Consider the following 26666-nt stretch of genomic DNA (forward strand, 5'->3'; position numbering starts at 1 on the left):
ATTCTTTTAAAGGACCGTGTCGCTGCAGTCAGTGACGCAGCATATTTCAGTTCTACTTTCATTCACCGTGAGAGACAATAAAACAATCCCTCTTCTTTGTTATTAGTTGTCGATACAATATCGTACTTTTAAATCCCAGATCTCGTTTTCTTCCGATCCTTTCACTACTACGAACCACCTTTCAATTTCTACTTTTAACCTTTCCACGAATACTGGTACCTATTAATATCATGTACGTATATAACCGTTGCACGCGGTCGCAGAACTGCAACATATTTATTTTTCATTGGTATCTTTTAGCATTGTTCACCTAGTGTTACATTTCTATATATATATATATCCCTCGGTTTCAATTCATTCCGTCGCCAATGTCTCTATTCGTTACGAATAAAAGAATTTTTCTCAATTTTGTTCTCAACTTTCGAAAAAAACACAAACGCGTTTAAGGGTTTACGATTTCGATCATTGTAACGTTGCAAGTTACCGTTGGCGTTGCTAATAAATATTAATCGTCGTTAATCATATCTGTGTAAAGTTTAATTCACTTTCCCGCCAATATCTACTTATTACGAGTAAAATAATCTCTCTCGAATCCATTCCCAAGATTCGAGAAGAACCACGCATTTAAGAGTAAAAGTACTCTAACGCTGCGAATCGCCCCTTAAATTACGAACAAATATTCATACCTAAATCTCCCACTGCAATAACGCATCGTCGCGAGTTCCCTGTCGCGCTTCATCCCCCGTAAATTTCCAAGACGAATATCGTCCCTCAAATTTCGCTCTCTGCGATTAAAAAAGTTCCAAACTGTAGGCAGCTGTTCCCGATAGGTCCAGAATTTTCTCAACGGTGAACCATTGAAGAAATCATTGTAAAATTCTTGCTCGAATCGTTCGACGGCTCGCTACGATCGCGAGAAGCTTCGTTATTCGCGAACACTTTCTACGAATCGATATTATTGCCAATACACAGGCGATATTGTTGCCAATAATCGATCGTTACGCCAGTCGTAAGGTTGAACGTAATCTTAATAATAACAACAACAACAACACTCTCATTTTCCCGGTTTAATTACCCCCTTGTTCACCGTGCATGAAAGTTCTGACCTCGGCCACCGAGGAAAGGAAACGGTTTCAAACGCCGCGTCGTTACCTTCAATTATACGCGCTGAATTCTGTTCGACTTGCTCGCTAATTCAGCAAGATTCGAAGCCAAGTGGAAATCGCCGTTTCGCGATACGGTTACGCGCGCGTGATTAATAGACGGCGTGGGACAAATTAAAGAGTGGTGTCCGCGAGACGGTGGATAAATAACCAGAGACAACAAAGGCACGAAATACACGCGGGAACACCAAAGGAACCGAGGGTTAGGGGAATGGTTGGCTGGCCGTGGACGTAATGAGTTCGCCGCACGTTTAACCGCAACGAAGGACTCCGAAAAAAGAAGAAGAAAAAAAAGAAAGAAGAAAAAACAGGAAAAATCTCGCGCACTTCTGGCCGGAATTTTTGCTACCGTATTACGCAAGCCCGCTCGCGTCACACCGACTACGAGCGATAATTAAATTTCCGCGTGATTCGTGGACAAAAACTAGGGGTATTCATTTTTATCGTCACTGTCGAGAGTCTTTATTACGCAAACAACGAGAGCGCACGTATCGCGTATCGAGCGAAAGAACGTTTCGAAACGGCGAGGTGGAACTGCTTCGCGAACCTAACCTAAAAAGTGACGACCACGCGCGCTCGTTTCAACCGCGACAATCGGCGATTCGAGGGATTGCGTTAGCTTCTATAATTCGTTTCACCCTTGCGATCCCAATTGGTGGAAATTATCGAGGAAGAAGTCTTTTAAATAAATGTTTTTTAGTTGCCATTCATGGTTTGACCTTTCCGATCCTAACTGGTGAAAATTATCGAGAAAAAAGTCTTTTAAATAAATGTTTTTTAGTTGCCATTCATGGTTTGACCTTTGCGATTCTAACTGAGAGAAATTATCGAGGAAGAAGTCTTCTAAGTAAATGTTTTTAATTACCCTCCATGGTTTTACCCTTACGATTCTACCTGGGAAAAATTATCGAAGAAGAAGCCTTTTAAATAAATGTTTCTAAGGTTTCTTTTACGAGATTAAAAAATTGAAAGGTTTTATTAGTAATAACCTATATTCGATGCTGAATAAAACTTTTTAAAAATGTATTAATCAATACCTGGTTAACGTTTCACGTTTCACGTTTCGCCCTCGATTTTAAAAATACTCAGTATCGTACAGTTTAATTCGCTTCGGAACAAAAATAATCTTTCATGGATAAATGTCCGTTGCAATCGATCGTTTGTAAAATTTTTAAAACGGTTCTCGTATCTCCTCCTCGATCTTAAAACTATTCAATATCTTGTAATTCGTTCCAGACTGAACTCAATTATTAAAGCGATAAGTGCTTGAAAGCGTTTGATTCTTTATGAATCACCCAGTAAACCAGTCAAAGAAACGTTCCAAAGTTTAAGATCGGCCATAAATTGTAACGGCTGAGAGAAACTAATGTTAAGTTAAATAGACGGGTACATTTTTGTTTTTTCTTTTTTTTCTTTTTTTGGACCCTTGATACCCGGTTCGCGCTCCAAAATCGTTCGTAAACGCGAGCCAGTAATTATTTTGTTCGGTATAATTTCGAATCTCTACCGTTTCGGTCTGTAATTCAAATTGTGCGCGCAGTTGCACGACCGCGCCGGAAACCGTTTCAAAAGTTGGTCAGAGGCTGCGCTGTTCTCCCCGGAGGCAAGCTAATGCTTGTAATTAATTCAACTGGAATCTGCGTGAAATTTAAATGCACCTGCTCTATTGATTTTCTGATTCACCGACGATTTTAGCTGCGCAGATGGCAGCACCGCGAAATCCCGTAATCACTGCGCAAGCGCGCACTCCACGGCACGAGTTCACTTCGAATACCGTGCTATTCGATTTGTGCGAAAAGCGCAAATATTAATTGAAAGCACGAAACGCACAAACGAAAATAACCTCACGGTTGATAGGTTTCCCCCCCGTGTCCTGAATATCCGAGTGTAAATTTAGCTTCGATCGTAGAATCGATAAGGGGCACAGCAAGTAAATTGTTTCGGTCGTTTTTTTTTTTTTTTAATAATTCACAGTTAATCGAAAACAACTATGGTCTGAAATAACCTGTTATAAATCGATTTAGGGAAAAACCATTTCGTACGAAATATTTTTCCACTCGAGACTCGTCGCTCTTACGTTTCGCGTTTGATCAAAATTCTTGTCGGAGTTCCTCGAGAAACATTCGTACAGGAAAGGAATTTTTTTAAGCAACGATATGTATTTTCATTCGACGCAACGATACGGTCGATGAGAAGAAGCGTCGAATTACCTGTAACCAAGTGACCTTGAAGCGACCTTCACCCCTCGAAGCATACATTATTTCCTCCAGCTTCGCTCGAAGAACGATTCAATCCAAAGTACCTACGCGTAATGATCGTCTCCTCGCGTTCATCGTTCACTGTGAATTATTGAAGTCACCTCAAGGCCGCATTGTTACAGGTGCTCTACAACGGTAGGAGTACTAACGAAAACTACGCAGCACCATTTGAAAAATTCAACGACTCCTTGGTACCTCGGTAAAAAATATATACGCCGCGAGAAAGAGTGTTATACACTCTCGTACGACAACCACCGTTAAAACATGTTCCTCGAATCGACGAATCTCTACACTATTTCCATTATTTCGACCGATCGCGCGCGAATAATTACACATTCTCGTGAAAATCCATCGCTTCGACACTGTCCAGATCCTCGACCGGTTAGAACGCCCGTAAGATATTCATCGTTTTTATTCCCGGTTAATTAGAAGAAGAAGAAAAAAAATGTTCGAAAATCTTATCAGAGACGTTATTCTCCGAGGAGGAAATTTCTCGATAAAATTAAATACAAACAGTGCCGCAGGTCTCGTTAAGAATCGATCACGGTACAATGGTACAACCTTTTCCTTTTTCTTTTTTCTTTTTCTTGCGCGCTCGGCGAGAAGCGGAGGAGGACACCGTAAAACGGCGGAGCGTCGTGGAATTACGGTGGTCGTAAAAACGAGAAATTCCAAACTCGTTTCCCTCGCGAGTTTCACCGCGGTTGATTTAGAAATGACAAAATAGCACCGGAAGCTATACGCGGGGAACGTTGATACACGCGTCGCTTTCTCTGGATCGCTCGTTACACATTTTCCGTCCTCGTATCGCGACAATCGAGTGGCACTCGCGTTGGGCGGACTCGACGAATCGTTAACGTTTCGTCTTCAGTTTCGCAACCGGTATACACGATGTCCTCTCTTAACGATCGGATGCAATTTCTGTTGCAGAACACTTGCGTAAATGATCCCATGGTCTGTCACAATGCAGCCGACACTTATACGGAATTGTAAGTATGACTCGCGTCGGTACTTCTAATCGAGACGATTAACATTCCCTGTTACGCAAATCAGGTGTCCTCGCAATGGGGCTTTTCACCGCCATTGGTGCGATCACCGTGTCGATAGACCGTTCCGATAATAAACCCGTAAGTAGAATAACGATGCAATGATTCCTACTACGTGAGTATACGCAATCGTTTGTTCGATTAATTCTCGTCCTTGGAAAGAAATCGATTGGTAAGAAATATGGAAGCCGAGTGAAAAATAACGGGAACGATTTGATTTTCGAGAGCTTTCAATTATTTTTTCATCGACTTGTATTGCTCATCGTACAATACGTTACTTCGTTTTTGTGCTCACTTCGAGTATTGTCGTGTTTTTACGGTCTTTGGAAATAATAGGATACGTAATGAGAATATAAGCCGATGGAGGAATAGCGAAACGTTCGATGCGATTACGTTCTTGGAAGCGTTCAATTATTTTCTACGTCGCTTTGTATTATTCACGGAGGAGAGAAATTGTTAAGAAAATTGTATCCAGACGTTTTATTTCCCATCGAGTTCCGTCGAGTTTAGGGGGAAGTTGATATCTCGGTACTTTCGAGCGAAGGGGGGTGGGGGTGGGGAAAAAAAAGAAATCGAATGAAATTTTTAAACGTGACGCGAGATCGTGGCTGCAATTTCCAACGATGCCGTATCTGGTAAATGCACTCTTACTAAAGACACCGAGCGGAAATCAGAACGAATCTACTTCAAAGTCGTCCCTAACTATTCCTACGGACACTTCCTGGGCGTGAATTTTTTACCATCCTCCTCCATTGGCCTCGGTGAAATCCAATAATTCAATCCTTGCTCCGGAATCGCATTTATTTGTTTATTCTGATAAGTTTCTTCGGATAAGCTTTGTCAGTTTTAATAATACGGAATGCAATCAAAAGTCGATTTTAGTCTCATTCCGTGCTTAAATCGTTCGCGATTCTAACCTAAATCTTTTCGTCTTTAAAGTCTTCCATCGGAAGACTCTCCGATAACAAGCTCTTGTTACTTTAATTCAAACGTCCTCTAATTCTAATTATTGTATAACCGTATTTTAACTTGGTCGGTGAAATACCTTCTGTCTTCGACAATGACATTTTTCCCCCGTTAAAATACATTACTTGGATCATTTCCATATAATTTCGAAAATGAAACCTAGCTACAACTTCTTTCCAAAAAAATTCGTTCAATATTAAACAGTAACGTTCTATCCCCTACGTTCGATCACCATTCGCAGAAATCAACGTCGAAGATTCGATTCCAATCCCGTCTCGGCGTTTCAAAAAATCCCCCACCAATTCGAGAACCATTTTACGAACGCGCCAACCCCTTTAGAATCAATTCGTCCCATCGGCTTCAAAACTTCACCGTACCTCCCAATACGGATAAACTGGGGCTGGAATTCCAGTAAAAATTTCCACTCGTCCGAGATTCCCGCGAAATCCTCCGTAGGGGCACGAATTTACAATCGATAAGCATAATTTCGAGGAGCAGGTATTGAATCACCCTCTTGCAGCCACCGACGCGATCGTCGATGATCGCAAACGGATGGAGGCCGCTGACCAATGGCTACGAGGAGACGATCGGGACGAACGTGTCGCCATCTAGCAACCTCGAGAGGAACGCGCCGGTCCATCCTGTGATGAGTAAACTCCAAGAGCACATGGCCGCCTCGGAGAAGCTGAAAGCTCGCAAGAGCAAACCGATCGTACACCACCACGACTACAATCCGCCGAGTATACTCGGTAGCTTCACGGTGTTCGGTCACGCGGCGGCCAAGGCAAGGGGGGAACCCCCCACCCACAATCACCTGAACAAACACGTAGCTTCGGAAACCAGGGAGTACACGTTCCTCATCCCACCGCCCAAGGATGCCTACCGTTTCGACCTGGACCAACACAGGAAACCCATGCTACGGGACAACGCTGCCTACCTGAGGCAACCTTACGTTCCCCAGGGCCTCCACCAACCGCCGGATCCGATCAAAGCAGCCACCTACTTCATCAAAGGCTACGCCTCGACCACCAATCCCCCGTCGTCACCGATCGGCATGAAGAACAGACACTACGGAGAGGTGTACGTGCCCCAACTGCTCCAACCGCCGCGTTACCAGGCCAAGCCCTTCGAATCCCTCAAAGTCGGCAACAACGCGAAACCGTACTTCCAACCGCCCGGTACAGTCACGGCGTCCGATTTCGGCAAAGACAAACGTCTCAGCGAGCACGAACATCGACCAAGTTACGACAAGTACCAGCCACCGGTTCACAACGAGCAGATCATCAATCCCGCCAGCACGGGGAACTTCTTCAGTCAGGTGAACCATCCGTCTCATCCGTACAAGTCGTCCTACGAGAGGGATCCGGCGTTCCTGGTGCACGAGAGTCACGAGATCAGTTACATCACACCACCCTCGGTCTACAACGGCTACAACCTGAGACCGTCCCTGCCCTACGAGACTCTGTTACCCCCGGACGTGTACGCTTCGTCCACACCGGCGCCTACCACTCCACGTGTCCAGGAACCGAAGTATCAACAGAACGTTGATCAGGTGAGGGACTACAACCGTCCAGGTCCGAGTGGCTCGACCAAGCAAACGGACGATTCGATTCTACCGACTGCCGGGATCGGGAACACGTACTACGTCTCCGAGCAGCAAGATCTGACCCCACCGCCGTCCGCTTGGCCGGTGCCCAAGAGCAAGTACACGTCGGACATCAACGAGGTTCTGCCGCGCGTCAATCCACCGTCCAAGTTCAATCAAGAGCCGATGACTTCGAATCAGATCCCTTCGGTGCCGAAGGTGGTGTATATCGGTCCTCAGGTGCAACCGCCGCAGTACCAAACATCCTCGGGACTACCGCTCGACATACGACCGGACACCTCTCAGCCGGAATACGAGACGCCGGAGAGCATCTCGTTGAAGCACTTCAACGAGCAACAGTATCTGATACAGCAACAGTTGTTGCAGAGGGATCGACAGAGGCTCGCCGAGCAGGAGAGACAACAGCAGCTGGAGATCGAGAAGCAACAGCAAGAGGAGCTGAAGAAACGACACGAAGAGGTCAGGCAGCTGATACAACGACAGAAGGAGGAAGAGGAGGCAAGGCTCGCCGTGGAATCCGCGAGGAATCAATCGGAGCAACTCGCGAAAGTTGCCGAGGGACAATCACCTTACACGGTCGAGTTCACCGAGTACGATGTCCCGAAGGTTACCACCGACGCCGCTCCGGTGATCACCGAGTACTATGGCGATATTGGCGAGCAGCCAAAAGTTCAACAATCCCAGGTACGTCCCCTTCGGGCGCGAAACAATGGACGATTTACGGACTGAAAAACGTAAACGCCACGGTTTAACCTATGAACGTTCTTGGGTTCGAACGTGCACACGAGATCTTTGGAATAAAGTACCTCGAATCTATGGGACTTGTATTTTTAGCTCCGCGTTGCGATGATACTTTGTTCGCAAATTGCTATAATCCTAGAAAAATAATATAAGATTAGTCGAGGCAAGTTTTTAACGGTAGAAGCAATTTGCAACAGATGGGAGTATATACCTATTTATCCTCTTCGTTGACACTTTGAGATCGACGTTTTAAAATTGTGAAAGATTTCTCGAGACACGTTCGTGTTGAAATTGTAGAAAAATTTTGAAACGTTAACTCGGAAAGAGTCTCGTTTATCGTACGATAGTGTAACTCCTAACGGTTAGACGCGAAAAGTGAATGATTTATAAATTGTTCCCCAGGTAACTCAGCCAGATTACATCGCTTCCGAGAGTCCGTTAGGCCAGAGCCAACAGTACGAGGACTACCACGTAAAAAATCAACCGGAAGAAGAGAAGCAGAGAGAACCGCAGACAGAGTTACGGCCGCACAGACCCCACAAGTTATCGCGCGATCAATATAGACGAAGGAAACCGACCACCACACTGGCGTACGAGCCAACGCCAACGGAACCGCCGGTTCAACTTCCAGAAACATCGGTGCCCCTCACTCTCCACATCGAGGAACTTCCGGTCCAGACGACTACCGCGCCAGAAACAACCCTAGCACCCGTGACCACTCAGAAACCGAGAACACGAAGACCAGGTGCTCCGTTGCGACGAAGACGTCCATTGACCACCACACCGGAACCGATCACCGTGGGTGGAGCTGACGATTATCTGAAGTACGACAGACCCGAGGATGTACACCAACAACTGGACAACTCGCGAAGAAGGCGTATCAAGCCCACTCAGACAACCTACGAGGAATCCGTGACCGAGAAGAAGGCCAACATCAGAAAACGACCCGGCCACAGGAACAGGATCAACCACGGTGAACCTTTCGAGGCTGAGATCGTCACGGAGATCGTTCACACTCCGATAAACACGTTCAAGACGGTGACAGAACCGATCCCGGGATACAACGACTACAATCAGTTCGTGACGAATCAACCGAACAATCAACAGTTCGATTACACGTCGCAGAAGTTTTCACCGGCGAACGAGCAACAAGAGGACACCACGGAAGCTGTACCTTTGGACTACTTCACCGAGGTAACGAAGACAAAGACGGAGGATATCCCGAACAACGAGAGTTACAATCCCCAACAGGGTAGCGGTACGGTTGCTAACATCCCTCTGGAGAATCTCTTTATCAAGACGGAAGGCAACTACTACGATCGAGCCACGGTATCGTCCACGAGCACGAGTACCAGCACTGGCTCAATCCCGAGCACCAACATACCTACAACAACCCCCGCGACGACCACCACTGTCCCATCGACGACGCAACCCGCTGCACCGAGCTCGTCTACGACCAGACCGCATAAAATTCGACCTATGAGATATGGAAACACCACCAGGCCGCGATTCAGCATCAAGGACTACAAGAGTCGGTTAGACTACAAGAGCAGACTGGGTCAAATCTCGACCACCGAGTCTACCGCGACCCAAGCGCCTCACGCCAAGCAAAGAGGTTCCAGTTATAAGAGCCAACAGGTTCAACAACAGAGCAACGATCCAACCAGGGAGACGACAGGTAGGTACAAGTACGTGTCCAGGGTGAATTACAGGACGACGTCACCCGCTCCCCTCACCCCGAAGGACCAGGAATACGTACCGGAGGACGTTGTACCGTCCACCACGGAGAAGTCCAATCGTTTCGTTCCGAAAAGAAGACCCATCAACGGGAACGTGTACAGGAGCAGGATATCCGGCACCACGAGCAGTCCCAAGTCTCAACCGTACGAGAACGAGGGTCAATCGAAACCCAGCACCGCCAGACCCGAGAACGTTTTCTCCTCGTCGGTGAGACGACGCCCGGTTATGAAGAGCAGACTATCCGCTCAAAGAGAAACCTCCACCGCTGCGTACACCGAGAGGAAAGAATCGGAGGCCACGGAAATGGCCGCCGAAGAAACCAGTTTCTACTCGGCCATCACCACGGTAGGTACCACCAGGGTGGTAGCTAACGAGATCCCGATCGAGAAGGAGGAAACGAGTTCCACGAACGTTCCGTCCAGCCTCAATCCCCAGGAGGAAGAGGAGAAGAACACGGAGGAGAGTGAAAGTGGACCGAGTTTCCAGGTCGAAAATGAAAATCCACCGACCGAACCGGTCGCCACCAGCACCGTGAAAAACGTGGACGAGAGTCTCGCGGAGGTGACCGATTTCATCGAACAACAGTTCGGCGCGAGAACCGAGAACGCGTCCGTGATACTCGAACCGAAACACGAAACCACGACAACGTTGGACGCTCAATCCGAGGAGGAGGAATTGTTCGCCAAAGCCTCGCAAAGCGTCGCCGATTTAACCAGTTCTGCTTCAGCTCTGTACGACAAACCGGGACTGTTCAAGGCGGTCTCGCCCGAGAGCAGAGTTGTCGCTTCGCACTTCAAGTTACCGACCGACGAGCCTACCTTACCGATCGAGGCATTCTTCCAGGAACTTTCCAAGAAAAGCTAAAGCGCGCCAGTTTCGAACGATTTCAGTCCCCGAGCTACCGAAACGACCACGTGATACGACAGTGACACTATAGTTGTACGGTTGTAGTTTAGTATCGATGGACGAATTCTCGTCTTCTTTTTTCTTTAAATCTCGAATCGGACGGAAACGCGACGATCACGCTAGAGGAGACTCTGCGATTCAATTTTTGAGAAAGTCGCGATATCGTTGGTTCAATTTATACAAATTTTTGGATCATTTGTCCCGAATCTCTGGCTCGCGGATACTCGAATCGTGAATTTTAACTCGCAATGTTATTTTTGCTTTATTCGTTGTATTTTATGCGTCGCTCTTTCACGTAATATCGATTTAGTAACGTTTGATATGGCGATTATTGAATTTAATGTGTAAATAATTGAAAGCAAGTTATTTTACGAGATGAATGTACCAAAAATCGGTGTTCTGCGGAGAATTGCTATTGCTTGATTCATCGTGGTAACAATAGTTCTTATCGCGTAGTCGAAGAGACAATAAAAAGTATAATGCGTGCAATATTTACGGAATTGTTCTTAGGTGAATCTTGTATCCTATGAGGGTATTTTTATACCTTCGGACTAGAAGCTTTGCAAGAGAAAAGAATACCAAATGCGTATATTCGATTAGATCGTTAACGATTGAAATTATTCACATTCTATTCTAGACGTAACGAAATAAATTATGCCATTAATTTATTTTAAAATACACAATTAACCGCATCGTTAAATTTCGCATTGAAGCGTCCCTTATTTTCAACGATGACGCACAATATCGTTGCAAAAGGTAAGAAAACAATGGACGCTACGAGATATTCTGTAAATGTAAATATTTAGAACGTTAATATTATTCGATTTGAGCTAACTGAACGTGCTCGACGACGAGTGTTATTTAATGTCGTAATGGATGCATTTACATAAAAAGGAACACCTCGAACACTCGAAGGGAAATTACCACGGAATGATCATCGATAAGAATTTAAATGTAAATAACAGCTATTTTAAAAAGTTATTTATACATACAGTACAGTTCACAATTATTTCAGCGGTTCTACGTGACGATAAAAGTTAAAATTCTATATTTTCCACTAAATATATATTTATTAATTTTTATTTATTACCGTGAAATTTATAATTTGGGGTATAAATAATGATATACTTACTTGTAATGATCGAAGGAAGGAAGCAGCAAAACAAAACTAGTGTCTCATTATCATCAGGTAACACCGACGCTTAGTTGCTCTGAAAGAAGCGAAGTCGGACAGAAATTAATTGACTTCTCAAGGTCACAGAAGTGTTACCCCCACTATACTGTATGGCCATTTCGTCCCCATATGTTTATGCATCCTTACGTAAATAGTGCAATAATCGATAAGATCGGTACATCGTGTTATTTATATGTACACTGTAAATATATATATACGCAATAAATAAATAGAATACGTCAAGTACATTACCTTTTGTTAATTCTAATAAAACGTCGTCGCGGTAACAAGCAAGGAAATGCAAATGGAAGGTCACAAGGTCAGATGCATTAAAACACGATATTAATATTCCAATTTGATTTACAATCCATTTAATATCGTTACGATAAATGTTTACATGCGTGTAGTCACAGGCGAGTAAAATACTAGTTTGAAAAGTAACGTTCCCTTTTATAAAGAAGATCACCGTTTCCAATTACAAACGTACGCCAGAATAAAACACAATCGATATACACCCTAACTGGCAAAATAGTACTTTACCCGACTACGTGTGTTCCTAGGGTCGAATAACTTCCTTTCTTTCACACGATTACATACGCGTGTATATGTATATACGTGTATAGGCCTACGGAAATTACTTTGATTGTACCTAATTTAGAATTATGCACAGGCCATCATACATTACACATTTAATATACTCGTAACAAGTACTCGTCATAAATCGTTTTCATCGTGTACATCGTGTAAAATTCCATGTAATTGACAATTAGTTTAACGTGTTACTTTTTTTCAGTCATTCAAGGTACAGTTGTACAGTATACGATATATATATATCTATATATATATATTTTTTTTTTTCGTATATATGTATATATACAATAACAATATTAAACTATCAGACGAAGTAGGCACTCGCATACCAAAATATTTACATTGCCCACTGGAATCGGGGTGAGCAAGAAATGGACGTTGCAGCTAAACTTTATGTATGCACATCGATAAGAAATATTCCTATAGTCAGGCCCGCGAAAGAATCGACTTTGTTTAGTGGGGGGAAGCACCGTGAACGAGAGTAATATTGTACGATGTTTTTCCATCCTAATTACGTAAAAGCATATTAATTTAAAATTCTCGTGCGTTTAGTATAGTAAAAGACTTGAATCTCTAATAAAGTCAACGAAATAATAATCTTAACTGATGGGAGAAGTTCGTGGTTGTCAAACAAGGATGTCAGTTATATCGTCATCGAATTACGTTAACAAAAATATAATACGTGATAAGTTCCTCGAACGAAGAACAACGAATAACGTATGATGGTTCGTTTTAATGATTATTTACACAAGAATTTTTAACGTTGGGATCGATTTTAATATACATTACCACGTGTTAATGAATTCAATGACTACAATTCGATTCGTTGAAACAACGTTTTGTGTCAATTCGACAAAAATTGTTTGATCAGATTTTCGTTCTACTCGTTGCACGTTCGATCCCATCGCTAATTTCTCAACAGAATGCTGAAAGAATTCTCACCCTCTAAACCCCCTAGTAGATTCTTTCTTCGAGCCGACTATAGACAGGAACAGGACAACTCAATTAACAGAATCAACAATTTCTATGCGCGCAGATTACGGTAAAATTTACGAGAAAATAAAAAAAAAATTTCATTCGAACGAAGAGACACACCTTGTTACGAAACAAAAATGTTTCCTCATCTTCCTGATCTCATCAGAGACGTCGTTTGGAACTAATTGCCAACGATTACGAATATACTTTGGTCTATAAACATATTGGTCCTTGACACGAAACTACGCAGGGGTAGTTTTATCGCAAACGACAATGAAAAGATCGAAATTTGCTATTCACCTAAGGGAACTGTGCATACACTTATCGACGCGCGATACAATCTGCTCGAGAGCCATTTTCGATAAAAAATATATGCAGTCGCGAGCAACGCGGACGTAAAAGCTCATTACTTATACAATAGCAAAAAGTTAGATTATTAGAATCTTCGAAGCTCCCCTGTTTTAGGTGATTCTCCTTTCGCGTTAAACAATCCAGAAATTTACAAATCGTCGTGTAACGGTGTCAGCGATTCCGTTGCCAGGAAGGTATCGTACACATCGGTAAAAATGAGAATGAAATAATGATTATTATTATTATTATTATTATTATTATTATTATTATTATTATTATTATTATTATTATTATTATCGCTAACTTTAAACAGCGAAAGTACAATAGGCTTAACCAGTTCACGTTAATCGGGAAAGAAGCCGTGAAATTCTAATTGCAATGGAATCAATACGCAAGGGAAAGCTTTTTGGTTTATTCAACGAGTACATTTGGCAACATTTCGAACAACTAAGATTTGAAATTATATCAAAATATATATGTATATGTATATGTATATGTATGTATATATATATTATGTATATTATAGCACCTCCTTCTATTATTCCGGTTACGCTACTACGCGTATTATAAATCTCACAATCTATGTACAACAAGAATACAAAAAGTTAGCGTTGTAACAATCAGAACTGTTAGTTTTAAAACGTACTAGAAAAGGAAGTTTGCGGCATACCGTGTGTGTGTATATATATAAATACGACGCATGTATACATATAATTCACGGAAATACTTGACCCCTATAAACCTTTTTAGACAGCGTTGTACGTAACGTAACTAAAGCCGATAAAAGTTCTGGTACTATGCTTAACTATGGTTAGTCCTTCGGCTCGACCGTTCGTTCCATTTTACGGCCTAGAACACCTACGTTTGTGGCCGTCGTTACCCCATCACGAGCGACTATTTTCCACCTCGAGTGAACAACACTCGCGACGAACACACGGTAGCACCTTTACCATTCAGGCAGCTAACACGAAAAGCGTCGATGGATATGAAACATTTTCGCTGTCGCGTTACTCGAACGAAATAATGTCCTAAGTCACTGGGTCGAGCAATTAGTTCGCTTTGATTTCGCGCGTGCATGCTTCTCGAACGAAACAAAATATTTTACGACACTCACGCGGTACGAGATACTAACAGAGTGTGAAATATCTAGTAGTTTTTTCTTTTTACTGTACGTGGGAATTTTTTGCATATTAAGTTTATCCATAGATATTTACGTATTTTACAGGGTGTGGAATTAATGTTAGATATACTTCTTAACATTGGAAGTACCGACGGTGAACGTATTAATATTTGTATCAGACCTCCAAGTTACATCGTAAAGGAGCAAATTAATTTACGAGTACCATTAATTGTCTATTTTGATAATTATCCAGGAATATTGTAGGCAGAGACACCGCTGATAATCAATACAAGTCAAATTGACCCGTATGGTAGTTCTAGTGTTAATGATACTTTACCGTAATTATCAAATCGAAGAGACCGCTCGAGGCCACTTGCCCGACTGCGAGTCCCGCGAGCGTGGACTTTCACTTTATGGACAGTGGGCGGAGCAAAGAGCGAGACGGCGAAGGGGAGGGGCGAGTGGGAAGGGCGAGCACGGTGGGGATTGCCTCGCAGTGGCCTCGAGCGGCCAATGTTTTCTTCTGTAACGATTCAACGCTCTTGCTATTTTTCTGCTACCAATTCGAGGGTCTCGACGAACTTTTAAAAAATATTCAAACGGGAATATCATCGTCAAAGAATATTTCAATTACAAATACCTCAGAATTGTTCTTTTCTTTTTTTCCACGCTGAGAAATCGAAACGAGCTTGTCGCTCAACGCAATGATTTGATACGAAACTAACACCGAGAGTACAGACTAAGCAAAGGTACAGCTTTCAGACGACTATAGGAACGTAAAATTTATTTCGTACGTGGAACATGGCACTCTCCGCGGCGTCAGTGTCTTGTCCGTTCCCCGTGTAAATAGAAGATTCGTCAGGCCGAAAGATTAACACGCGATGTACTTCTAACACTTTCAAGCGAGTCCTTCTACTCTACGACCCATTTTAGAATTTCCATGTGTGGCTTCGACGTTGGTCCACTTTAGTACGTTATTATCACGTTATTTATTTTTTTGTTTGTTTGTTCGTTCGTATGGACGAACCTGCATTCACGAGTCCCAGTCGCAGGAGAAACACGGTCGAAAGATCGAAAGCTCGGAACGTAGAGTTCGGATCGATGCATTGTTGTCGGAATCGCGTGGTGCGCGTAACAAACATTCAAAATCGGAATTCTCAGCCATTCGATGGCCAATTTCGTTGATTTCGCTCGTTAGTCTCGCTTTCCCGGATCATCGTTGTGCCTCCCAACACCGCCATATGTCCGAAGTACATTAATTATACCTAGCCTATGCTCATCGGTTTCCTACCTGTCTGCGGATAGTCCGGTTCGTCAACGCGTATATTTAATTCACGTTCACGAAATTATCTAGGAAACGCAGGGAAATGATCGTAAACATCCATCGTTTATTCAAATTAAATTATCACATGCGGTTTTCTCCAGACCGCTACGTAAATCGGGCAAAATTACGCGCATGGACGCGGTTTACGAGTGAATATAAAACAGACGTTAAACGCGATGAAACAATTTTAAATAAAAGTCTACTGACATCGTAGCGCTGGAATAGGGACGCTTTTATATTCCTAGAAAACGATAATAAATGCTTGCAAACTACAACGCACAAATTCGTGGGAATAACGCATTCCAAATAAACGAGGGTTTAAATACGTACATGTTTCGAAAGTTTCGACCCTGTATCGTTTGAAGTCGCTTCGGTGACGAACACAGAAGAACGAAATTTTATTTTAAATTTGAAAAAAAATAAGGAGTGTTCGTTTACGTTTCCAATTAATATTTACTCGTTCCCTGTTCAAAACACTCGACGTATTTTCATTCTTTCGTACTCACCGCCGGAACTAACAATATTGTACTAATTTTACGTGGACGTTAATTAACTTCGATCGCGGAAATTTTTAATATTTCTAACTTCTACTCGTTTGAACATAGTTGTATCATTGTTTTACAAACGCTCTTTAATATTCGTTGCCAAAAGAGGATCTAAATGATACAGACTCGAACAGTTGAAGGTACATACATATTTAAACACACGTTTGAATTGGACCTACCATTATTCCTTCATTTGGTTTTATATTTCCATTCTTTGTAACCGGTACTTTTGTTAAACTTAAACGTACTTTGTCTCTCGAATCGTGCCTCGTATCGGCTCATCTTTACACTATGAAAACTTAACGCGAAGTCCTAATGTGTGGTTCAGAAAGATTCCTTGCAAGAATGAAAAGTTACGTGCTGCACTTCTCTGGGCGAAATAATCCTGACATCGAGTTTCTTCGCTTCTATTTATAATACTACACATCCCTCGGGGCTAACGTCCTCTGGTTCTCGCACAGGTGGAACTGAAGACCCGTGTGTACCGCAGAGAGAAAGAGAGATCAATGTGATACCACGAGTGAGAAGAACGCGAACGAGTAATATTTGTTGTTAGTCCTAGGCCTTAGGAAGGCTAGCCTATTATGACTCGCACTTTCTTTCAGGAGCGAGCTTTCTCCCATCGGTACATCTTACGTGTTTCAATGCGGCAGCAGAGCCGATCTAACCTTGACTCAATCCAGACCGATTTTTCCTTCTCCCATGAATACACTTCTTGCGTTTCAATGCGGTAACAGAATCGACCTAACCTTGACTCAACCTAGACCGGTTTTTCTTTCTCCCATGAATACACTTCTTGCGTTTCAATGCGGTAACAGAATCGACCTAACCTTGACTCAACCTAGACCGGTTTTTCTTTCTCCCATGAATACATTTCTTGCGTTTCAACGCGGTAACAGACGAATAAAATTCAACGAATCACCGTGGCGATTGGTAATCACTGTTAACCGCCGGAATTTGAAAATGACTCAACGATCATACTGCGCGCCAATCGTACGAACTTCGAGCAGGAAGGTCTCTAACAACGTGCGATATCGATCGAAAGGGAGCGGTGAAAATTTCGCGGCATTATTGGAACGAGAATTCTGGAACAACGTCTATTTGCATATTCAACGCATTACAGTCGGAGAGTTTGCAATTAAACTTTCTATAGCGGCAACTGCGTTACAAATATTGTTCCTTTCATCGAGCGAGTGGAAATGAAACGAGCAGGATGAATGCTTTCGTGGAAAGCGCTCTATCGGAACGCGTCGACGAGAAGTCGTTGAACCGTCGGAAACGATTTTCTCCGAAACGTTTTTGGTCTTGACATTGTACGCTCCTGATCAATTTCATTTCACCGACGAACCCGCGTGTTTCGAAAAGTACGGTGATTTACAAAAAATGTACAGTTCGTTTCCACGAGAACAACGACGGAGAACGTTAGGTTAGGTTTCGATAACAGTACCCTAGCCGCAATTACGTACTTTCATACTAGTCGTTTTACACTCGTCTATCTCTGTCTCTAAATTACAGCAAATTTACCAATAACAATAATAATTTAATTATCCGAATCAATATTCGTTCTAATAATATATTTTCACCCTGTTGTTCGTTCAAGATAATAGACCCAATTTGGTACTAATGGAGAGGTATTATATTTCGACAATTTTTATCTTAAGACGAGAGTAATGCTCGTTTTCAAAATTATGTGCAACGTATTAAAATATCTCGTCGAATGATCTAGACTAGAGCTACTATTCGAATATGTTCGAGTATTTATAACGAACCGTTTAAATCAACGGACGATGGTTCGTCCTCGATGGTATCCAAGGTCTGTTAACCTCGACACCCAAGTATTTGTTCTAAATTTCTCGACTTGCCTCGTACTTTTCGAAATTCATTTACAGACCTTCTTGAACCACTCCGTGGAAGAAGTTCCGCGTCGGCATGTATCCGATAATCATTGTTGTACGACGCGAAAGATTACACCATGAGACGTCAGCTGAATACCGTTCGAGTGGCCTGCTTAGTCAACATTATCCCGCTCGTCAGGCTGACGGGGTAACCATCCGAAGAACTCCCGGGCCGAAATTGCGATCGGATTTCACGAGGACAGTGGAACGAGCTCGGTGGAAAGCGTCTCGGTTCCGTGAGCCACAGGCTAGAAGGGAACTTCCGGACAAAGCAATGAGTTATGGCGAAACCCCGCCCTCGACTACGGTATACCTATTCAATACCTAGGTAACCAATCATTTCTTTCGCGAGGAACCTTTTATTCGGATCGCGGAGAGCTTGCCATCGACGGAGCTGTGACGCTCACTTGGTTACTCGATCAATTAACCCTGAGACATGGATATGTCGACGATACGAGTAACCTAGTAGTTCTATTTTTTGTTTCGAGATCTCTGGTTCATCCAACGTCATAATCCTGACTCCACCTGACCTCATAATCCTGACTCTATCTGACTTCATAATCCTGACTCTATCTGACCCCATAATCCTGACTCTCTTTGACCCCAAAATCCTGACTCTATCTGACCCCATCGTCCCGAGTCTATTGCACGCCCAGTAGTCTTGCAGGGCTGCAACACTCGCTCGGTTACTCGATCGATCAACATTGGATCATAGATATGTCAGAATACAAGTAACCTGGTTTTTTATTTTTTTATTTATTTTTCTTTTTTTTTTGAGATCCTGAGTTTATCCGACGCATCGTCCTGTCCCTATCTGACCCCATCAACCTGACTCTATCGCACGCCGAGAACTCTCGCGGTTGACAGAGTTAGAGACTTTCTCACGAATTGTCACGTGGAAAAGATTTCGACACGTCGATAGCATTGCAATCAGCTTCCTCGGAAGTCTGAATGCTGATACTGCACGCTGCGATAGTTTTAGCGCCGGTAATTTACAGTATCTTATCATTGATCTTTGTCGCGATGTGTCACTGATTTTGCAACCGTAGTTTTTTATTACTCGTGACGCTGTTTTTACCGATGTTTCTTTTTTTTTTATATATATAAACGAGTTCCCTAGAAATCGTTAAAATATTTCTAACTTAACCGATACGCGATCTCATATCTACAGGATTATCGTAACTCTAGCATCGTGTACAATATTGTGTCGGTGTGTTTGTAGATTTTTGTAAGATGTATAATAAACTTAATGTATTTTGACAGCGACAAATAAATATAAATGTAACATCGCAAATACCGATGACGTGTGTGTATTTTATTGTTACAACGGGAAAGTTTCTTCGCAAACATTTCTCTGGAGAAAAATATGAGAAATAGAAGCATAACGAAAGTCGTTTAAAGGTAAACGAATTTTGTGAAAATAATATTATAAGTGAATTTGAAACTTTTCTGTAGAATTTGAGTAAAATAATTTCCTTCTCCTTTCCCCATTTGGTTATCGAAATCAAGTAATCATTGTACCGTGTGGTTCAGAAATTACGCTATAAACTTTTACACGTGTAAGTGAGCTTTGAATCTGTTTTATTTGTCAAGTGATCGATGTGTTCTCCTTAATTCCGAACCGTGATTATATTTCTCTCACTAGTATTGTATACTTTTAGTCTCTATTCATTTAACCGTAAATTGCATAAAATTGTCAAGCAGAAGAATAACGAAGCAAACGTTCCACCGAAGAATGTATCTGAAATGAAATTTAGCTTACACGATCAATTCCATTAGATTGTTAAAAAAAGAAAATTACTAGGTCATGGACTGTCTTACTTATTAGGAGCATTATTGCGGAAACACGGAAATGTCGCTGCAGCTTCGCACGGTTACACTAATTGTGAGACTCGCTGTAGAATTGTCGAGACGCGGAGGATGTGACAGCGAATCCCATTATTACAATGGTTTCTAAAATTAACGTCCACGATTGTCAACGTGGTAATGCAACTCCGCGATAACATATTTCCAGCGTAAATTACACGAAAAAGTATACTCGAAAATGATGAAACTACCGTCAAATTAGAGCAACACTGTGTAAAATAGAAGACGACAAAAAGACCAAGGAGTATCGTAACTTTTAATACTCTTATCCAAGATAAATATATAGAAGAGTCATATAGAACGATTGGAGAAACGTAACAATTTACTTTTCTTTGTCGATATTTCGAATTGTTTACGAGAAAACTCTAGAAAAAAATTTATGACTTTACACTGTTCGCAAAATTGAGTAAATGAAAACTGAGAACTTAACAGTTACGGTATGATTAATTTTCGAATACAAATTATTGCCGAAAGAATTCTGCAGGAAACGTTGAATCTCGAGAAACAATAACAAATTATTATGTTCGTTCGATTGTTCTATATGAGCAACTATTCGGATAGTTATCAAAAAGACTGCAATTTGTATTTACCCTAAATATTTTCAAATCATGAGACGAGCTTATGTACAGTGAGTCAGAAAAGTATTCGAACACTAGCATTCAGAAACTTATGTACAGGGATATGATACACGAGAGATGAGCAACTTGTGACTCAAATTAAAGGTTTGAAATGTTGTAATTATAACGAAACAGACTAATTAGTATTATAATGTGAACATTTGAACAAAACGTGACTTAATGTAACTTAGTGTGACTTCGTGTGACTTAGTGTGACTTGATGTGACTTCGTGTGACTTAATGTGACTTAATATGACTTAATATGATTTAATGTGATGTCACACGACGTGATGCGATTTAGTAGGATGTAACGTGGTTAGAAGCCTAAAGAAGCAGGTACTCTGCTCGTCAGAGTGTTTCATCGCAGGAATTCGAATACTTGCGTGACGTATGTGGTTGTACGTATTAATGTAATATTACTTGTCAAAATCCTTTGGATTGATCTCGTTTCGTGGAAAATTCGATGTCTTCGTTCGTGTATGTACCTCTCGCGGATACAAAGAATTTACGTTGCAGATAGGCCGCACGATGGCAACCCTTAAATTTCAACGTTTCTCGCTCCCGGTATTCTAGAAATGCATCCGCAAAAATTTCACTCTCGAGAGTGAGAAGAGATAAATTATTTTTATCGGATACGTACGAGTTTTTCGCACCCGACCACCGCCTGCCTACAATTTAATCGGCGTAAACGAAAAACGCCCGGCTACGAGATGTTCAACGTGGAAAAAGTTCTCGCTTCTTTTTCTTCGAGATTCGTTGCCACGATGCATCGAGCTTGCAGCCATAACCGTAAATTTCAATCACGATTATGGGAAAGAAACGACAGCGGGAAATAAAACCGATAATATCTTTCGCGAATCGAACGTTATAAGAATGTAAACAATTTCAGACGTTTGTTACGAATTGAAACCCACTGCGAACAAATATTTTGATTTATCGGGGCGGGGAAAAAAACCGTTCCACCATTTTTACTCGAAAGGGACAAAGATTTATGTTTCCAAGAGATACACCCAGATACCATAAAACTTCCGTTTGATTTGAAAAATATATTCTTTCTAGTGCTGGAAGGAATAAATCTTTCAAATCGAATGTTCTCTCGACAGATAGAAACTTAAAAACGCCTACGATCGAAATGGTATTTAAAATTACGAAAGCTCGAGTAACAACGTCTCGTAAATTTGTTCACCTTTCGTTGGTAACCGAACGGTTAAAATATACGTACACGACCAGGTGATTCTTTTCTTTTTTTAAAAAAAAAAACAAAATATGGCTGCGATCGATCGAATCGGGTTCGCCGTTTCCCTTTTTCTTCGTGTCAGGAGACAAATCTGCGCTCTAAAAATATAAGAAAGCAGCTCGCAGGGAGGGAACCTTTTCAGGAAATGTTCCTTCTTTGTGTACGTGGCCATTGATTCGAAATTGAATCGGTCAATCGATACGCAAATGTACCGAGAAAACTCGTACGTGTGCACGTGCAAAATACTCTGTTCAAACGTATTAAAGGGGATTTCCGCTAAACGCACTAAACATCAGAAATGAAATAAAATACTGTACGATATTTACTGTTTGTTTAAATACACCAAATATTTGATCAAATATTCGACTAAAGTCTAGAATGTTCGAACGAAGCAGAAATAAAAAATAAAGAGGGTTTCTTCCGTTTTCTACGTGATATCGATCTAACGCTTAAAATGGCTAGCTACCATGAAACCTCGATTTTGAAAATACAGGAAACGGTGTACGTGGTATTAGCCCTTTGAACCCGATTGCGCGAGAAATGACTGTGTGACCTATACTCGTGCGGCTCCGGTTGCAAAGGGTTAATATTTTTGCGTAAGCTCGATGTAGCCGGTTCAGACATCTTGACCTGTGCCAAGTTAAACTTCACTTTGTAGGCAAATTTCGAAGGTAGTCAGTAAATATCAAAACGAGACACGTGCCCGAACTGTTAAAACCTTCGTGAACCCTTCGTGAATATTCCACGGATATCTGATTGAATAAAATAAAGATACAACGAACGGAACGGAATCATTTCGATTCAATAAATGGAACAGAAAGTTTCGTGTACGGTGCGACTCGATGAATTATTCATTCGCCCTGCCATGGAAATCTTAATTTTCTTTCTGATTAAAATCGGGATAAATTCGCGAACCATTGTAATTTATCGTGCCACGTACCATTTTATTCTCACCGATCGACAATTTCAAAGATTGAAACGCCCGTTAGAAATTCATCGACCGAAATACACTCCCTGCGAGGGATTTCGAATTGTTTTTCCGGGTCGAGAAATATTTTGAACAAAAGTTATCTACTTTTAAAAACAAACTTTTCCGAAAGCTCCAATCTCTTCGAGTTAAAATAAATAAAATTTTAACCGACGATATTTTTTTATCCTCTCGTGTTCTATTTTAGAATTTTCAAATTTCATTAAATCTCCCGGTATTCACTCGTAACTGTACACGCAACTGTAGAATCTAAGATACACGTTCGTCTCGATTGAACAAATCTTCGAGTCACGGCCCAATATCAATTTATGCAACGAAGTTAACGATCCAACGATAAATTCTGATCCACTCTAAGTTTCAATGAAACGGAATTTTGGATTAACGTTAACAAATCGAACGTTGTTTCGTAGCTACGAGCAAAAGTATCTAACGACGAGATTCCGCGACGAGAGCACCGTAAATCCGATCGATCGAGGGTTCATGGTTCGCCCGTGTACTATGTACAGGGTGACGCAGGTGCATGAATTTGTCACGGTTAATTCGCTGTTACGGGCGTAATGGAAACTACGAGGTTTCCACCGGTGACGCCGATCGAAGATCGAGTTTCAAATGCGAGGCGACGGCCCACGATTGAGTATCAAGAGGCGTTTCATTGTATAAAGTGTAATTGTATTATAAAACTTACAAAATTACAAACAACCGGCGATTCTTTACACCTTGCTCGGCACCGATGCCCGTAACGATCAAGCATCGTTACTCTCGACCAGCGGCAAACAGCTGCTGTTGGGTAATCAACGTTCGCCTCGAACAAGTGTTACTACTTTATTTAACTTGGCCAGCGATGTGCAAAAGCTTTCGAACTTGTCGCGAAGGGGGACAGCCGGAATAAATTTTAAACGAAAAAAAAAAAAAATAGTCCAAGAGCGCGAGTACGATAAACGAACGATACGAGCGCAAAAATCGTCCCGTTCGTTCGCAGAACATTTCGAGCCCGATTCCGCTAACGTACAGAGTGATTCGTAAGCGACGTCGCAAAATGTACACCATCGAAAACGTCCTACGGTAGAGCCAAGTTGAATTGGCCGCTCAAGGTCACTCCTCCCACCACGAATCGTCCGAAACACTTGTCATTGGTCTGTACGAGAGACACAGGGTCTTTGTGACACTGCGACAGTCACATCGGTGACGTTCGACGGGGATAATTTTCTTTCGACCACCAGGATACGCGATCTCCGCGACACAACCGTTCGAGGTTATCGCGAATACCTTCGCAACGCTCAAACGTGGCAACCTGGCTGCAATTCCTGAGAAATTTCTGCCCGGAGTAAAAAACATTTCGGGCCACGTCGCGTTTATCGAACTCGAGTGGATTCATCCGCGGGCGATTCGAGCCGTAACTCGAGCTGATTGCGTCGTGGAAACGAAAGCTTGGGAATTGTACGCGCGAATTATGCGACGTCGCTTTCTAGTCAGCCTGTACACACTGACGTTAGTTCTTCCCCCTTTGCGAAGTAACTGTCCGGAAACTTTTGCGCACCGTTCCGTGTGTGCGTTGAAATACGCGGCGCGGCAGTGGGTTGTGACAATTCTCGAAACGCCGCAATCGCGCGTAATGCAGTTTCAGCGATCTTGGTTCCGCGAAGCAACCCGTAACCCGTAACACGGTGTACATTCAAACAGACCGGGAGGTCAAAGATGGCGGTACGACCGGATCGCGAGGAGTTCATGAATATCTCCGTCGTTCGCGGCGAGTTAAAACCGCGATGCGATGTCCGGGGTTTTCGAAAACCGTCAACTTCGTTCCCTTTGGGATAAGAAACTTCGTCTTCGGACGTTCCAACTTCCGTGACGACGGTTGCTCGAAAATCGTTCGCGCTTCCACGTCGTTCGGCAACGAGAAACACTCGCGCGTGGATCCCACGGGAATCGGCGCAGTCGCGCGGACAATCGTTTCACGAACTCGATCGCGAAGATCGCCCGAGATCCACGGATTGCTTCCACGGAAGTGCTGTCTGAAATTTAGAGTCCGAGGAACGCACCTAACCTCTCTATTTACACGAGCGCCGCGACCACCTCGATAAAAGTTACAAGCTTCGTGTCGCGGCTCGGGATCGATTTCTAACCTCGAAAAAGAAACGAAAAGTACGTAGAAACTCGTCACAAGCCATTGCCACAACGCGCAGCCGTACCACGGAGTACATCTCCCGTTCTTCTCGCCGTAAGACAGAATAAAAACGTTCCCGATGATGTGTCTTTAAAAAATCGTTTACTTCTGTACACCTCATTATTCGTACAATTTCGAGGGGAGGGGTTGCTAACATAAGGTGGAATTCGATCCTCCGCGCCCGTAAACCGTTGCGTTGTGTATCGTCCGGTAGAGATGTGCCCGCGGTCCGTGAATTACCGATCGTGACGGAATCGCGTTCGGTCTGTTCCGTTTATTGTTTATAGCTCGTGGATTGTCGCTCGTTCCGGTTCGATGGATCCCTCGTACGTCGAGGGCCATCGACGTTTACGAGACGACGTTATCCCGCTTTGGAGACCGTAATCCACGGACAATTGAATCACCGGCGTGTGGCCGCGCGCCCAGCGGTCGTCGGATCCACGAGATGCGCGCGCAGCGCCACTGGCGCCGGGAGCAATCCGACGCGGGCAGACCAATAGGGCGGGCGTTCGAGCGCCGATCGCGTCGCGGACGAATCACGGGCCCCCTCCCACCACCGATCGGGGGTCACGCGCGTCAGCCGAGGTTCGCTGACTCCGCGCACTCGGGGTCACCAATTATCGCTAATTACAGCCTCCTTTCGTCGTTTGATCGCTCGCGGCGCATCAAAGCGGCGCGTGGGCGCGCAAATGGGAACGTGAACGTATACGCGCGATCCTCGTGATTCGCGGTACGCTCGAATCGGGCTCGTGGAGCCGGATATGTCGATACTGCGACGACGATACGTTTCGGTTTTCCGTTTCGACGACGTTGCGCGGTACCGTATAACGGGGGTACTCGTGACGTCGCACCGACCAATCGGGTGCCTCGCTCCCGTTCGTACGGCCCGCGACAAAGTGTCCCGCGCGAGCATCGCGTCATATTGGTAGTAGCGTGTGGTTGTCGTTAATATCGAGCAACGGACGCTGATTCCCAGCGACGTTCTGCCGTTCCGACTGGCCGATGTCCTGAAAACTCCTGTAGGAGGGCCGGCGCGCTAGTTGTTATCGCCTGGACGAACGGAAGTCTGCACTAGGCTATGCGAGAGTGACCACTCCTTCGGGTTCAGGTGACCAGCAATTGTCCGACAGCCAACAGCCGACCACCACCGTGACGAAACCGATCAGCAGCGCTAAGAAGATATACGCCTCCGCGTTTCCTAAAGAATCTGCACGGGGGATAGGTGGTTTTTTTGGCTAACTTCAGCTGGCCGCGTAACCGTGAACGTTAATGATGCATTCGTTGAACAGACACGTGCGTCGCATGCAATTAGGGGCCAGGGGGGTAGGGGGGATTTTTTATTTTCAGCCGTCCCGTGGGAGACATTGTCCAAGTGGAAATAGATCTTGCTTGG

The 26666-nt window shown here is 43.3% G+C and overlaps 2 protein-coding genes across 2 annotated transcripts in view; one reads left to right on the forward strand and one right to left on the reverse strand.

Moving 5' to 3' along the window:
• The first annotated feature begins 4364 nt into the window (after positions 1-4364).
• On the forward strand, positions 4365-11711 carry LOC143149118 (uncharacterized). Its single transcript, XM_076316210.1, has 4 exons — positions 4365-4410; positions 4475-4548; positions 5954-7723; positions 8183-11711. The coding sequence occupies exons 1-4, from the start codon at positions 4365-4367 to the stop codon at positions 10382-10384; spliced, it is 4092 nt and encodes a 1363-aa protein (XP_076172325.1). The 3' UTR covers positions 10385-11711.
• A 10429-nt stretch (positions 11712-22140) lies between these two features.
• The window catches only part of LOC143149119 (uncharacterized), an 88381-nt gene continuing 83855 nt past the window's right edge, over positions 22141-26666 (reverse strand). The window contains exon 5 of the mRNA XM_076316211.1: positions 22141-26480. Coding sequence (XP_076172326.1) covers positions 26350-26480 — 131 coding nt within the window. The 3' untranslated portion in view covers positions 22141-26349. The remainder of the gene's footprint in view (positions 26481-26666) is intronic.

Source organism: Ptiloglossa arizonensis, chromosome 7, assembly GCF_051014685.1.
Source record: "Ptiloglossa arizonensis isolate GNS036 chromosome 7, iyPtiAriz1_principal, whole genome shotgun sequence".
Taxonomy (NCBI): domain Eukaryota; kingdom Metazoa; phylum Arthropoda; class Insecta; order Hymenoptera; family Colletidae; genus Ptiloglossa; species Ptiloglossa arizonensis.

Coding starts and splice junctions, on each gene's coding strand:
- LOC143149118 (XM_076316210.1), top strand. CDS start 4,365: ATGATCCCATGGTCTGTCACAATGCAGCCGACACTTATACGGAATT. Junction 4,411..4,474: donor GCCGACACTTATACGGAATT/GTAAGTATGACT, acceptor TACGCAAATCAG/GTGTCCTCGCAATGGGGCTT. Junction 4,549..5,953: donor ACCGTTCCGATAATAAACCC/GTAAGTAGAATA, acceptor ACCCTCTTGCAG/CCACCGACGCGATCGTCGAT.